This window comes from Salvia splendens, chromosome 22 (genome assembly GCF_004379255.2).
Source record: "Salvia splendens isolate huo1 chromosome 22, SspV2, whole genome shotgun sequence".
NCBI lineage: Eukaryota > Viridiplantae > Streptophyta > Magnoliopsida > Lamiales > Lamiaceae > Salvia > Salvia splendens.
In genome coordinates, this window is record NC_056053.1 from 12,716,784 (window position 1) to 12,732,229 (window position 15,446).

Below are 15,446 nucleotides of genomic sequence, written 5' to 3' on the forward strand. Positions count from 1 at the left end.
AGCAAAGAAGGGAGACAGTTGCGTGGACCTAGGAAGAAGGCGAAAGAGTGGACATTATGCAGAAAATTGCTCGACGGAGGAAGCCTCGGAGTTGAAGGGTAGAATAGAGATTTCTACGAAGACTCTAGAAGGTTATGTCCACGTCTATAAAAGAGAGAAGCATGCACGCTGGAGGGATCTTCTCGGTTGGAGACCTCGCCAACAGCTTGTAGCTTAGTTCACTTTTCTTCACACACTTGGGTTCTTTCGTGGGAATTCAGGGCATACTTGGGGTTCACTTCTAGATTACACACTTTTCGATCTGGTGGTAACACCGTCCTACTTGAGGGCGAAGAAACAATTTATTTTCTGTTTACGTTTCTGCTGAATTCGCCGAGCTTCGCTGTTCGAGGCTCAGACCTCTTTGTTTTCTGGATATTCTCTGTGTTTATGCAAGTTTCGTTTTAGTTTATGCCGACTGTGTTGATCTTTGTTTGTCGATTATGTTTACTTGAATTCTGAGTTGGATTGTTGGAGTTGGTTGTTTTCTAGATTATCGCAGGTTTGTGGTTGGATCTGGGAGAATGGAGTTTGTTTGTGGATGAATCGGGTTCTTAACTTGTTGATGTCGCAGGGTTGTCTGTGATTGTTGGGATCTGGAGTTGATTTGAGTAGATCTGTGAGAATCGGAGCTATGGAGTTGATTGTGCTGGGTGTTGAGTTCGGATGTCTTGGATCCGGAGTGGATTAAGCATTCGACGTGAATCTGAGTCGTGTTGGTTTAATTTTATGCCTAGCTTACGTGTTTTCGTTTCATTTCGTTCAGTTTATGTAGATCTGATGTACTTCCGATTCGTAGCGAGTTTCCGGCGTCCCGATTTCTATATTCTGTTCGAATCTAGGAGTATGCTCTGTTTTCTTCATTTACGTTTCTGAGTTGGATAGAAAATTGCATGAGTTTGTTAGTTGCAGCTTTTACCGTACTTACCTTATTTGAATGTCCTGGTCCCCAGTTTTTAATTCTTCCTGCCTAGTCATATTTAGTTAATCATTTACACGGTCTAGCGAGTTATTGTTTCTTTCGGTGTTGATGTCTGATTTTACAAGTATTCTGTTTCTTAGGTCTAGCATTTAAATTTCGTGCCTAGGTCTAGTGGTAGTTGTTATAAACCTCAACCCTTTGCGTGGCAGCAGCCGCTTGTTTCCAGAGTCTCTAAACACTACTCACGAATCCATCTTCATGGGATCGACCCCACTTCCCTATACTAATTTAATAGTAATTTGGGTTGAGGGATTAATTTTTGAAGGAGAGTCGAGCGTGTCCAACGACAACAACACTCTGTGTTCCTTGGGTTCCTGGACCTAGTGATCCAGTGGATTTAAGAAGCGCGGTGTCTTGACCGAGCACTTGTATTAGTGTTCCCTGTAAGCACACGAAACACACACGATCCGACTCAGCTCCTACTTCAGCTGATTTCTGTCACAAGTTCCATTAACCAAGAACAAGTACCAAGTGTACAATCAATTCCCGAAACTTCAACTTCTACTCAAAATATTGTAGTGCCGCGCCGCGGTGGGAGGGTCTCGCATGAGCCCGACAGATACATTGGTTTGGGGAAATCTATGGATAACTCCTCGGACAGCAATGTATTAGATCCCTGGAACTTTGCGGAGGCGCTGGCAGATGTCGATCATTGCGAATGGGTGAAAGCAATGGATTCGGAACTACAATCTATGATAGACAAAGACGTCTACGATTTGTCCTTTCTACCCGAAGGCTGTACTGCTATTGTGAGCAAGTGGATATATAAACGTAAACGTAGACCCGATGGACGAGTTAAAGTCTTTAAGGCAAGACTAGTGGCCAAGGGGTATACCCAAAAGGAAGGCGTCGATTATGACGAGACCTTCTCCCCAGTGGCCATGCTCAAATCGATCCGGATACTATTGTCTATTGCAGCTTATATGGATTGGGATGTATGGCAGATGGACGTTAAGACTGCGTTCCTAAACGGCGGTCTTGAGGAGACCATCTACATGGAACAACCCGAAGGATATGCTATAAAGGGCAAAGAACACATGGTTTGGAAGCTTAAGAAGACCATTTATGGCCTCAAGCAAGCATCTAGATCGTGGAACCAATGTTTCGATCAAACTGTTCGCAAGTTTGGATTCGAAAAGTGCCCAAGTGAAAGTTGTGTGTATAAGAAAGTTGATAAGGGGAATGTGGTGTTCTTAGTTTTATATGTAGATGACATTCTTCTAATTGGAAATAATAAAAAGATGTTGTCATCAGTACGAACTTGGTTGTCGAACCAGTTCGAGATGAAAGATATGGGAGACGCGGGACACATCATCGGGATCAAGGTTCTTCGGAATCGAGAAAAGAAGATGTTGTGCTTATCTCAAGAACCTTACATCGACACAGTACTTAGTCGTTTTAGCATGCAGGACGCCAAGAAAGGTTTCTTACCTTTTAGACATGGCATCCATTTATCTCAAGAGATGTGCCCTAAAACGCCATCTGAGATACAGGAAATGAGAAGGATTTCATATGCTTCGGCAGTTGGAAGTCTCATGTATGTTATGCTTTGTACTAGACCTGATATTTGCTTTGCTGTTGGCATGGTGGCAAGATATCAGTCGAATCCGGGCCAAGGACATTGGACTGCCGTAAAGAACATACTCAAGTACCTTAAACGGACTAAGGACTATGCTCTAGTTTACAATGCAGTCGAGCTCTGTCCTTTAGGATATACTGACTCAGACTTTCAAGTTGATCAGGACTCGAGAAAAATCTACTTCAGGATATGTGTTCACCTTAGGAGGTGGAGCCGTAATTTGGAAGAGTGTGAAGCAGAAATGCATCGCGGACTCGACCATGGAAGCCGAGTATGTGGCCACTTTGGAGGCTGCAAAAGAGGCAGTATGGTTCAAGAACTTCCTTATGGATTTAGGTGTGGTTTCGAATCTGCCCAAGAGCATCACCATTTATTGTGACAATTCTGGTGTTGTGGCAAACTCGAAAGAACCAAGTGCTCACAAAGCGAGCAAACACATAGAGCGGAAGTATCATATCATTAGAGATATAGTACAGAGAGGAGACATACAAGTGGTCAAGATTGCGTCAGAGAACAACCTGGCAGATCCTTTTACAAAGGCTTTGGCGGTGAAACCGTTCGAATGCCACATTGAAGGGATGGGAGTTCGACTCATTCAAGACCTCAACTCGCTTTCAATATAAGTGGGAGAAATTTAGACGTGTGCACTATTTTTTTGTATACTCGAAAGCTGTTTTGAGTATAAGTGGGAGATTGTTAGGGTTTTGTATACTAGAAATCACCTTTCGAGTGATTGGATACTGTAAAACTCTACTTGTTATTTTTCAATGAATAAAACAGATTATTTTTGTCATAATGTTGTTATGTTTTACATTTAATGGTTGTTTATTGCATATTTAAATGTATAAGAACGTAACAAAGTCTAAGTCTTTGTTCTAGTAGACCGGTTGTGGGCGTCGTCCACTTTAAGGTAACAAGGTCAGTTCTGAACAAAGAAAAAGAAGAATTTCACAACCCAGGTATGCCTAGACTACCTATCGTGAAAGGTTTCAATGTCAGTCCGATTATTTCTAAGCCTTATTGAAATAAGATGACGTTGGTGTGGTATAGCACTGAATGGATCTAACAACAAGACGAGTCTTTATGCTATCTACTGAAAGACGAGGTCTTGATAATAATTTCTTAATCAATGTACGTTAGCATTGAGCATACGATATTGAGTATCTACTACTTTGACTTACCAAAGGTGTGAGTTTTTCGTAACCGAACGATCCAGGTATAGTGGGTAGTGGTGATCATTATCTAGCGGTGCTAGGATTGATATTACGTTGAATCATGCGCGAGGAGAGTCGTTTGATAACATCCACAAGAGGAGTTCGAAACAAGGTTTTATTATTCGGAACCTAGCTAGTTGGAGTTTGATTACTCTATGAATAATAAATAAGAGTTTCTTGCTAAGTGCACTCTTGGAGATTAAATATGTTGATTAATTAAGTTCATAGCAGACATTAATTAATTAATGGATGTTTCTATCTTAAGCGCGAGAAATGAATTGAACGCAAATAAAGGAAACCCGAAATACTTGTAATTTCGGATTTGGAAAAGCAGTGCAATATTACTTCTGTAGTGCCTGCTTGTAATATTCCAATATAAGCTTATATTAAATTGTAGGTTCAATTTAATTAGTAAAAAGCTAATTGGGTGAGGACTGATCCAATTCTTCCTTAAATCCCTGACTGGGCCCAATTTGTGACTTAATATAAATAGGAGAATAAAGGAGACAGAAAAACTTTTTCTACATAAAAATTTCGTCCCCCTCTAGAGAGAGAGTTCGAAATTTGTGCCTCCTCCGTGAGCAGTTTCTGTCTTCCATTATTCGAGTCCTAGTACGTTGGTGAGATTTGCCCACACAAATATCAGCGTATAGTCCGGGACACCAGTCAGAAGATCCGAGGTCTTGTATTGACGATCTTCACGTGGAGACGGAGCAAGCCATCATCGATTCTTGATTGAATCAACGAGGTAAATTGGCTAATTCCGTAGTAAGCATGTTTTAAGGATTTTATATGCTAAAGCATGTTTTAATTCAAGTTATGAGCATGATACATGTGATAATTGCGCGAATAGAATTTGTCTGAATAATCTGCTAAATAGATCAAATTTATGTGATCGGATATTTATGCACGCTTCCGCTGCCAACCCCTTCACTAGTGACGTGTCAGAAGGTGTTTTTGGGAAGTCCTAATGTTAATCCGTGGAGAAGTCCTTCCGATTGTGGATACTCTTACTTTACCAATTTTTCTCATTTACTTTACCAATTGTGCATTAAAACTCGTGTCGTTTCAAATGTTTCTATTTTTTAAATATGGAGGGAGTAGTACTTTAAAAATTGAAAAATAAAACTACACATGACAATTTATAGACACTATTAGATCACTAAAATCTTATAGTCTTAAATTAGTTATAGTTAGCAATTAAGGAATGGGTTAGTAATTGATCACACCTTCATCCCGGATAGTGATAAAATGCAAATTCTATAATATACTCCCTTCGTCCCTAAAGAGTATGCACTATTTCCTTTTTCGTCCGTCCCCAAAGAGTATGAACTTTCAATTTTGGAAACTCTCTTCTCTCTAATGAGGTGGGACCCATTCTCCACTAACAATACTTTAAAAACTTTTTCTCTCTCTCTTACTTTACCGATAATGCATTTAAACCCGTGCCGAACCCAAAGTTCATACTCTTTGGGGACGGAGAGAGTATTGTAGGGTAAACGTCAATTTTGGTCATAAACATTTGACCAAAATACGAATTTGGTAAAAAACATTAACTTTTTGAAAACCAGGTCCATAACAAATGAAAATGTCGCCGAAGTAGTCCTTTTTCTGACGGTTCCGTCAAAAAACTAATCAATGTTAATTGCATAGTGGCATGACCATTAGTTTTTAGACGGAACCGTAAAAAAAGGACCAATCCGACAAGGATTTCATATGTTATGAGCATGTTTTTCAAAAAGAATGTTTTGGACCAAATTCGTATTTTGATCGTATGTTTAGGACCAAAATTGACCTTTACTCTATATTGTACAAACTTCAAACTATAGTCTGGACCGATAGAAAATATCAACAAATAATAAATAACATCAGCAGAAAGAGTAGTGATTTAGGGAAACCACTACTTAAATGCATAACTAGAGAATACGAATTTAGTTCACTATAAGAGCGATTTAGTTCACTATAAGAGTGATTTAGTTCACCATACGAATGAGTGAACCAAAATGCCATTACAGTGAACTAAATCCTTCACGGAGTAAATACTTCACTATAATGGTGTTTTGGTTCACTCTTTGTTTTCAAATTCATATTGTGAACTATATCATTTTGATCTAATTGCTGAGATTTGTACTCTAGTTATGCACTTAATATTAGTTATACTTTGATCATCTCCCTAAATGTCAACACATTGTCAAATCATAATTTGAATTTTATAGAACATACTCCCTTCGTCCCATAAGAATATATACTCTTTCCTTTTTAGTTCGTCCCACAAGAATATGTACTTTCCAATTTTAGAAACTATTTTCTCTCTAATGAGATGAGACCTATTTCCCATTTGCAATACATTAATTATTTTTTTTTCTTTAACTCACCTGTTTTATTAATTTTATATTAAAATTTGTGACAAATCCATATTATTTGTGGACGGAAGGTGTATAAAATTTGCATTGAATTATATTCTGGATTTATTAATACATATCTTGTGTGAATCAAGATGATCGGATATGTGGCATATGTGTTGCCTATAGGGTGGACATTTGGATGGCACCACCTCGTTTTAACGACACCAAAAGTAAGATTGCCACTACACTTGATAAAAAGCAAACACCCATTTCACAAGTCTCAAGAATCCTCATCTCAAAACCAAAAAAATGGGTGATCGGTACTTCCCAAATGAAATGCCCGCTTACGTCGCAGAAACTGAGTCAGCCACCGCCGAATCCGATGATTCACTCACAAAGCTTCTCCATCTTCCACTCAATATGCTGTCCGACCGCCTCAAGAAAGACGCCTCTGACATCAAGCATACAGTAAGTAGTAGTACTAATTCCTAATTCAATCTTCTCTCCAAAATTCTAATCGTGTTTGCTTGTTTTAGGTACTGAATGAGAGCTGGCTGGCCTTGGGAAAACGTGTGCGCGACTTTACTTTGTACACGGGCGCTTTAGGAACTGCATTTTTGTTGTTCAAAGCCTACCAAGTCACTGGAGATAAGAGTGATCTTGATGTTTCAACTGACATAATTAAGGCCTGCAAGACTGCTCTTCAAGGCTCTCGGTATAGGATATGGATCCTCTGCTGTGCAATTTTGCACAGCAGGAGCTGCTGTTTCTAATACACAAATAAAATAATATATATTTATTTTATTTTATTTATTTAATTTATTTGATTTTTTTATTCCTCTGTGAGAAACAGCAGCTCCTGCTGTGCAAAATTGCACAGCAGAGGATCCATCTTACTTCCATTTCCAGTGTGATGCTATTCTTCAAGAAATACTCCCTCCGTTCCACTCTTAAGTATAACATTTTTTAATTTGGCATGGTATGTAGTGATGTTTTGTGAGTAAAGTAGAAAAAATAAAGTAAGAGAGATGCTAATCTATAGATATAGATAGTGACGTTTCTATATTTAGAATTGTCTCATTTAGATTTTAGAGTGGGACATTCCATAAAGGAAATGTGTTGCTTAGAGTGGGATGGAGGGAGTGTATACTATCTTCATCCACAAAAAGTAGTCTTTATAAAGACATTAGTTTTAGTATGAAATTTGAAAAGTAAGAGGTAAATAGAGAGAGTAAAAGTGGTTCATAATGTTGTTAGTGGATAATGAGACTTAACTCATTAAAGAATTCGATTTTGGTAGATGACCCAAAATGGAAAAAAAAAAAAGAAAAAAGACATGATTTAGATTTCCACTGTGTGTTTGGATGGGAGAGTTGATATAAAGGCATGTTGAGAATGTCTAGGTGTAGTACCATTGATGAAATCTTGAAAAGGTGAAAGATTATGGTGTTGTTTGAACTTTTACTGCTCTATGATTTCTTTGTGCTCCAATAAATGTTGATTTCTCTACTCTTTGCCTAAGTTTTTTTTTGTTTTTGTCTTTTACTTCCATCAAGGCATGTTGAAAATCTATTTGAGTAGTAGTATTTATGAAACGTTGAGATTTCCTTGTGATGTTCGTGGTCAGTTGATTTTTGGTAGACCTTGTGCAGTTTATTGATTCTTGGTTTTTAAAATAGGAAGGCTAAAGTTTGTTGAACACCATAAGTTGAGAGCTTTGGTATTAGGCCTCACAGATATGTTCAAGTTGTTTGTTTGTTTGTTCTACTTTGCATAGAGCATAGTAAAATAGGATTTTGATTTATCTACTTCTCACAGCTGAAGCAAAGGTGTGTATAATTGGAGCCTGTGTTGTTTAATTGCAGGCGTGTCACGTTCCTCAGTGGAGAGGCAGGCGTCTATGCTCTTGGTGCCGTGGTGGCACACCACAATGGTGATAAGGAACTATGTGAGCACTATGTATCACACTTCAAAGAGGTTGTTCAAATCCTTCCTGTTACCATGTTCATATTCCTTTTCCTTCTTGCTGATATTCGTTCTGTTTTCTTCAGATTAAGCTATCCATCGATCTTCCAGACGAACTATTATACGGGAGAGCCGGGTTTCTGTGGGCTTGTTTGTTCTTGAACAAACACATTGTTCCCAATACAGTATCCTCCAATAGAATGGTAACACCATTGTGATATCGAACTTCGATAGGCGCTTTATTCATTCGATTTTGAATCTATGCAGAGGGTTGTTGTCAATGAGATCATGAGGTCTGGTCGGAAGCTGGGAAATGTGAGCTGCCCCTTGATGTATGAGTGGCACGGCAAGAGATACTGGGGAGCGGCCCATGGGCTGGCCGGGATTCTGAACGTGCTGATGGACACCGAGCTGAAGCCCGATGAGGCAGAGGATGTCAAAGGCACGCTACGTTGCATGATCAAGAACCGTTTTGCTAGTGGAAACTACTCCTCGAGCGAAGGAAAAGAAGCGGATGAACTTGTCCACTGGTGCCACGGGGCCCCAGGCGTTGCGCTGACTCTGGTGAAAGCAGCCGAGGTTATATTACTGTCATTTACTTTCAGGTTCTTATGTATGTTGAGTCATGACTAGGCTAAGGTTTCAATATTGTTCGACATTGTGAAGGTTTTCAAAGGAGAGGAGTTTGTGCAAGCTGCGATTGAGGCAGGGGACGTGGTCTGGAACCGGGGCCTGCTCAAGCGAGTTGGGATTTGTCATGGCATCAGTGGGAATGCCTATGTATTCCTCTCGCTATATCGGTTAACTGGCAAACCGGAATACTTGTACAGAGCCAAAGCGTTCGCCTGCTTCCTCCACGACCGGTGTGAAACCCTCGTGTCGGAGGGTGTTATGCACAGAGGGGATCGTCCGTATTCACTGTTCGAAGGTATTGGGGGAATGGCTTTGCTCTTTTTCGACATGACCGAACCATCTAAGGCTAGATTTCCCGCGTATGAACTCTAGTTTACTTGGTCATTATGTAACGTATGTAATAGCTTAACAGCTTGATCATCTACTTTAGGTTTCAAGTCCTTGTAAGTTTCCTTCTGTTGCACTCCTTTGAGTCCAGTTATAGAGACTATGTAAATTTCCTTTTCTTGCAAGTTTCACCCAAATAGACCTCCCTAAGATTCAATGCTAAAATCTAAAATCCCAACTCAAAACATTTCAGGTAATGGTTATAGATGATCCATTCGAAGCATCAAATCTTCTCCTATGATGAAGACCAAGTTTTTGATAATGTTATTGATACGAGTCTCTTCTACTATATTATTTTATTTAGATATTATAGGGATTTAGCATATACTATATTATAGGGATTTAGCATATATTTCCATATATCTACACATATTATATTATAAATATGCAAGTGGAATCTCTCGTTCAATCAATTAATAAAAAGTATTTTCCCGATCATATTTTCAATTTCTACAAACTGTAGCCACGTTTTTGTCTGAAGGGAATCCCCCGCACGCAGAGCCCTACCCGATCTCCGCCGACCCTAAATCAGGGCGCCAAAACTCCTCTCGACACCGCTGCCCGACGGGGACCCCCCGCGCATAGCTGTTTAGAGTTTATCTCCTCCGCCAATCCTCACGGGCGCCGGATTGTGTTCCAATTGTTTCGATATTCGGCTATTAATTAAAAGTTGAGGATTGGGTCCTTAACAACTGGTGCTTTCATCCGTGCTCATCTTCCATCTTCATTCATCCATAACCCAAATCTAACCAATCAAAAAAAATAAAAATAAATAAGAGACCTTCTTCAACAAAAAAATACCACCGAACCCCTCCAATCCAACTTCATTCTTTTCCTTATTAGTTATGCGTATTCACCACCAATATCAGCCCCCGCACCAGATGCACCCTATTATTGCAAAACTTGATCGCCTATTGGACAAATTGGAGTCGCGTATGGACGCGAACATCCGGAGACTTGGGGAGCTTCGGCCGCCACAACGGCCTGACCCAGATCCACCTTACGGTTTCCCTGATGGTGGCGTCGCTGATTGGGACCAGCAGCAACAGCTTTACATCCGGCCTGCGTACCAGCAGCCACTGCGCCAACAGCCGGACAAGTATCTACTGCCGCCTCCGTACCAGACGAAAAGACACCGGCCGCTCTACCACCACCAAGCTCGTTATCAACTGGCCGAGCACTGTCAACCCTTCGACTACGGACGCCGCCCACGTATAGTGGGTTCCCGCATCGTCAATTTCTGTGTCCGCAGTACGCGCTTGCTCGCCAGCCGTCATGCTGGGACACGCCGCGCGCTCGGGCACCGATGGGTAGCCTAACCTATGAAGTGCGTGAATCCACTTATTACTCTCATCATGATTGGGACTTTGATGACTATGAAGAGAGCGCATCCGACTATGATGGATATGATGAGGAATTTGATGTTGGCTATCCGAGACAACCCTACCACCAGCCGCATTCGATGCGTCCACAACGCCTGCCCTATTTTACCCGAGATTCTTACGTGAAGACGCAAAGTTCGAACTCTTACAGTCACCGGCGCACCACACACTCAAATGGATAGCCTTGGCATAAGGACCGTCCATTGCTGCCGCGATCATTATCTTGCTGCTATCCAACGACTCAGCTCCGTCGGGCTGCTGCCTGCGTTGAACAGTCCGCTGTTGAGCAGCAGCCTCTGTTCCAACGCCCGCCCTCGTGCCAACATCCATTGGGTTGAACCATTGATGAGGATAAGGATTTTCGAGGTGAAGGGAAGGTCAATTTTGTTATGAAACCGAATGGATTCCCAGCCACCATTCTTCAAGCCTTGATCAAGAATTGGATGCTCATCACAAAATGGAAAAAAATAAGAGTAAAGGTCAATTTTGGTCCTAAACATATGACCGATATACGAATTTGGTCAAAAACATTCACTTTTTGGAAAACGGGTCCATAACAAATGAAATTCCTGTGATCTGGTCCTTTTTTGACGGTTCCGTCAATTTCCGACGGTCAACCGTTAATTAGTGTTTTATTGACCGGATTAGTCATTTTTTTTATTACTGTAGCTAATTTTATATTTTAAATTTCTGAAAATTTGTACAATAGTAAATGCTTGAATAAAAACATGAAAAACATGAATCAAAATCATTTTTTTATTCTCCCTCTCTTTCATTTCTTCTTCCACACACCACCAAGAACCCAATTTTCTTTCTTTGCAACTTGGTCCAAAATACGTCGGACTTGTCCGATATGGAGAGGTCACACTGTTGCAGGAGTTCCGGCGACAACAGCGGCCCATCGATGAGACGAAGCAGTCACCGTCAACCTCAGTTGCCGTTTCCGACGAAGCAATTGAATTTAGACTTTTGAATTTTGAATTTTGAATCTTGAATGTAAGCCACTAAATCTATGTTCCAGAATTCCGACAATGTTGAAATGCATATTAAGGTTTTGAAACTGGATTTGAAACATCCACATAGCATTATGGATTATAATGTCGTCGAAGATGAAGCAGAAAATAGAACAAAACACCGTCAAACTAGTCCAACATATTCATTATCAATATAAAATATTTCCTGAGCATTTGCAATATTTAGATGACTAATAATCCGAGATTAAGCATAATCGGGTCAAAATTTTGCTAATCGACGGTTGACCGTAAAAAATTAACGGGACCGTTAAAAATGGACCAGATCTACACGAATTTCATTTATTATGGACCTGTTTTTTAAAAAGTGAATATTTTGGATCAAATTCGTATATCAGTCATATGTTTAGGATCAAAATTGACCTTTACTCAAAAAATAATTCCTTGAACTGGATGGGTGGTTTTCTTGATGAATCAAAATCATCTCTATTAGATGATGATTTTGAAAATAAGGCCACTTTTGATGATAATGATTTAATAGAGATGGAGCATCAATATGTGAAGAGGTGTTGGGGTTCAGCTGATGAAGATGAAGTTGATGGAGTAGATGTTTTGTCTTCCAACGATATGCGAGGACTCTGTAACTCCTAAGATGATTGAAGATTTGAGGCCTCGTAAAATTGATAGTATTCCTCTTTGACTAGATTTCCGCATCAATAAAATATCCTACTAAAACCTAAGGGGGCGTGGTCGAGTGGCAAGGGACTCGTCCATTCTTAACCAAACGGTCAGGGGATCAATCCTTGTATTTGGATATGGAACAGCTTTAAATCCTTGGGCTAGTTGTCTCAACCATTAAGGTGCCTACAGATCAGCGTGGAGAATAGTAGCTTTAAATCCTTGGACTAACTACCCCATCTATTGGGATGTCTACAAATCAGTCCAGAAAATAATCACCGGGCTCTATCTTGGTAATTAACAAAAAAAATTATATGCTAATAATATTTTTGTCGTTTATTGAATCAATTTTGACTAGGACAATGTCCATCCATGTGTGGATCGCAGGATGAGAGGAGAGAAACTGTTGGGTACTAACATGTCCCACGTCTGAAATCTGAGGGAAGTTGGAAGGTGTATATAATCTCTGTCCAACTACAATTAGCTTGAGGCCTTTTGGGAGTGACCCAAAAACAAATCCGTGCGGGCTAGACCTAAAGCGGACAATATCAAACTAATGTTGTCGACGCTGACAATCCTGACAAGTGGTATCAGAGCCAGGTTGGCGTCGGGTCTGGTTTGAGATACCCATGTTCGAGTGGGGCCGACGATCCTGATAAGTTTGAGTCGGGCACGTAATGTGTCTCGATATGGTCTCGGTTTGAGGGGGAGGTTTGTTGGGTACAAACCTGTCCCACATCTGAAATCTGAGGGAAATTGAAAGGTGTATATAATCCTATCCAATCCCAATTAGTTTGAAGTCTTTTGGAAATGACCCAAAAACAAATCTATGCGGGCTAGACTCAAAGCGGACAATATCAAATTAACGTTGCGACGCCGACAATCCTGACAGAAACTAAGCAGAGATAAGGAAAATGAATGTTAAGCATTTCTGGATCATCTACCTGTATATATCTACATATTTATATGAAGAGAGAGATTGGTGTGTAATCAGAGAAAGTAACTTTAGATTGATCAACTTATTCTTAGACTTAAAAAGTCAAAAATGCATAAAAGCATCTAAAATTGATTATTCCATATGTCCAGAGATTGTCATGATATTAAAATTCATCAAAGATTGGAAAAGTTGGAACGCAATTTTAGTAGCCATTTTTGTAGTTTACTCTTTAAATTTTGGTTTTGAGCAGTTATATGTGATGAGAATAAGAAAGGTGTGCAGAACTCAGATGAAAAGTATTTAGCAGTACAAAAAAGGATGGATTGAGTGTTTTATTATGATCCTAAACAAGTGAATTTTGTGATACTCTCTCCCTCTCTACATAAAGACGTTCCTCAACGAGAAGCTGGTTAGTCGGCCAAGCCTACGAGCTTCTCGCTGACTTCCCACAGTTTTCGCGCCTTTTCAATGTCGCTGGCCTCCTGCGACAACTGGTTCTCGAACGAGGCCGAGTCCTTGTTCCAGCTCCAGTAAACTCCAGATTTCGTCAAGCTCGGATCGCTCACAACCTACATCATCTCAATTTTGGTCATTTGTTGACTTTTGACTAACAGAAATATACAGTGGTTTCAGTTCTTTCTTTACACGATATATTATTATAGTTATTTTTATCTCATTCACCTGTGCAAGCCTTTTTCCAGCTTCTTCCTCAGACACAAAGCCTTTGGTGATGAACTTTTGGAAAGGAGGGAAGAGCAGCCTGAACAAGGGGATGTGCTCCCGGAACAGCCCGGTCGTGGCAATGCAGCCCGGGTAGAGGGACGCGAAGGTGATGCCGGTTTCCTCATGGAAGCGGCGGTGGAACTCCTGCATTATCAGCATGTTGCACACTTTGCTATCCTTGTAGGCCTTGGCACCATCGAATTCTCCCCCGTCTATCATGGATGAGGTGTTGAGCCCGCTGAGGCCGCCTTGGAGCCCCCTCAGGTCCCCGAGGTTCGCCTTTGGAGGCACGTTCCCCGCTAAAGTATTCGTGTTCCCAGTGATGGAGCCGACTATTATGAGCCTCCTCGATGGATAGTCGGACTTCACAAGGTCGTCGAATAGTAGTCTCGAGAGAAGGAAGTGGCCGAGGTGGTTGGTGCCCACGCTGAGCTCGAACCCTTCGGCTGTGAACGATGGCTCTCTGGTCGTGGGCTGGTACACGGCCGCGTTGCATACGAGGACGTCGAGAGGCTGGCCGGTTTGCTTGAAGTTGTTCACGAACTGCCTCACGCTGTCGAGAGACGCGAGGTCCAAGTGCATGATGGTGTAGTTTTCCTTGGCCATCCCCACGGATTTCGCGGCCTTCTCTGCCTTGAGGAAGTCCCGGCACGCCATGATCACGTGCCATTTCCCGCCCTCGGCCAAGGCCTTTGCGGTGGCCAGCCCCAGCCCTGAGGAGGCGCCCGTCATGATGACCGTGCCCTTCCTCAGAGTCTTCTTGCCTTGTGCCGTGGCTGGGGCGAATGTCGGGGCTGCTGTCGTTGCCACCGCCTCTGCTCTAGTCACGCTCTGCTTCCTCGAACCGAGCTTTAGTTTCAACGAAGAATCGGCTTTGATATGGTCGCAAAGTGGTACTCCAAAGAAGCATGAGTCCTTGCCCGATTTTCCCTGCACAAATAATTCAGCATAGAATGAGAAGACGGCTTAAAAAAGAATACGACTTAAATAAATTGATGTGTTTTATTTGGAATTATTCTAGAAAACAAAACCTCTTTGTGGATGGAAAATGCACAAGGTAATAGAGCAGCAGACTGCAAAGCCATTGAAGAAAAGATCTAATGATTTGTTTGAAGCAATGGATATTTTTAGAGATACAATGTGGGTGAGTATATATACTAAGAAATGTGTCTGATTTGGACAAAAAGTGGGAGTGCTGCTTTGGATATGAAATCTAGCGTGGATAAGATAATATTTAGTGGCGGTATATGCCACGTGAAGTTTAGAGCCAATGAGGAATTGTGGTTGAGATTTCGTGTTGATATATTTGGTATTTTAATGTTGAATTATTATATAGGGTGGTCACCCACAGGTATGGGACTGGAGTATTATGGCGTTATGGGTGAATAATGCAGTGATTGCTACTGAGAGATAAGGTTTGGTGGAGGGAGTCTCGTACCATAATTTGGCTGAGAGGCTTTTGATTTATTTCATTAAATTCATTTCACATGATATCTGAGCCTCAGATATATTGGCTATGTTTTGCAAAATATGAGGTCTTTGGGGATGCACTTAACTCAAATTAACCTTAGTATGCCAAAATATGAGGCCTGCAATGTTAATGGTATTAGT

The 15,446-nt window shown here is 41.0% G+C and overlaps 2 protein-coding genes across 2 annotated transcripts; one reads left to right on the forward strand and one right to left on the reverse strand.

Moving 5' to 3' along the window:
* The first annotated feature begins 6,330 nt into the window (after nucleotides 1–6,330).
* On the forward strand, nucleotides 6,331–9,269 carry LOC121787495 (lanC-like protein GCR2). The gene is made up of 6 exons (XM_042186229.1): nucleotides 6,331–6,627; nucleotides 6,696–6,874; nucleotides 8,025–8,136; nucleotides 8,211–8,327; nucleotides 8,392–8,703; nucleotides 8,791–9,269. Exons 1-6 carry the CDS (start codon nucleotides 6,469–6,471, stop codon nucleotides 9,127–9,129), a joined length of 1,218 nt encoding a protein of 405 aa, XP_042042163.1. The 5' UTR covers nucleotides 6,331–6,468; the 3' UTR covers nucleotides 9,130–9,269.
* A 4,142-nt stretch (nucleotides 9,270–13,411) lies between these two features.
* LOC121785772 (protochlorophyllide reductase-like) lies at nucleotides 13,412–15,027 on the reverse strand. The gene is made up of 3 exons (XM_042184203.1): nucleotides 14,867–15,027; nucleotides 13,794–14,765; nucleotides 13,412–13,681 (listed from the first exon to the last, which is right to left on the reverse strand). The coding sequence occupies exons 1-3, from the start codon at nucleotides 14,918–14,920 to the stop codon at nucleotides 13,523–13,525; spliced, it is 1,185 nt and encodes a 394-aa protein (XP_042040137.1). The 5' UTR covers nucleotides 14,921–15,027; the 3' UTR covers nucleotides 13,412–13,522.
* Between the last annotated feature and the right edge of the window lie 419 nt (nucleotides 15,028–15,446).

Coding starts and splice junctions, on each gene's coding strand:
- LOC121787495 (XM_042186229.1), top strand. CDS start 6,469: ATGGGTGATCGGTACTTCCCAAATGAAATGCCCGCTTACGTCGCAGAA. Junction 6,628..6,695: donor CCTCTGACATCAAGCATACA/GTAAGTAGTAGT, acceptor TGCTTGTTTTAG/GTACTGAATGAGAGCTGGCT. Junction 8,704..8,790: donor CTCTGGTGAAAGCAGCCGAG/GTTATATTACTG, acceptor GACATTGTGAAG/GTTTTCAAAGGAGAGGAGTT.
- LOC121785772 (XM_042184203.1), bottom strand. CDS start 14,920: ATGGCTTTGCAGTCTGCTGCTCTATTACCTTGTGCATTTTCCATCCAC. Junction 14,766..14,866: donor CATTTTCCATCCACAAAGAG/GTTTTGTTTTCT, acceptor TTATTTGTGCAG/GGAAAATCGGGCAAGGACTC. Junction 13,682..13,793: donor CTGGAAAAAGGCTTGCACAG/GTGAATGAGATA, acceptor GAGATGATGTAG/GTTGTGAGCGATCCGAGCTT.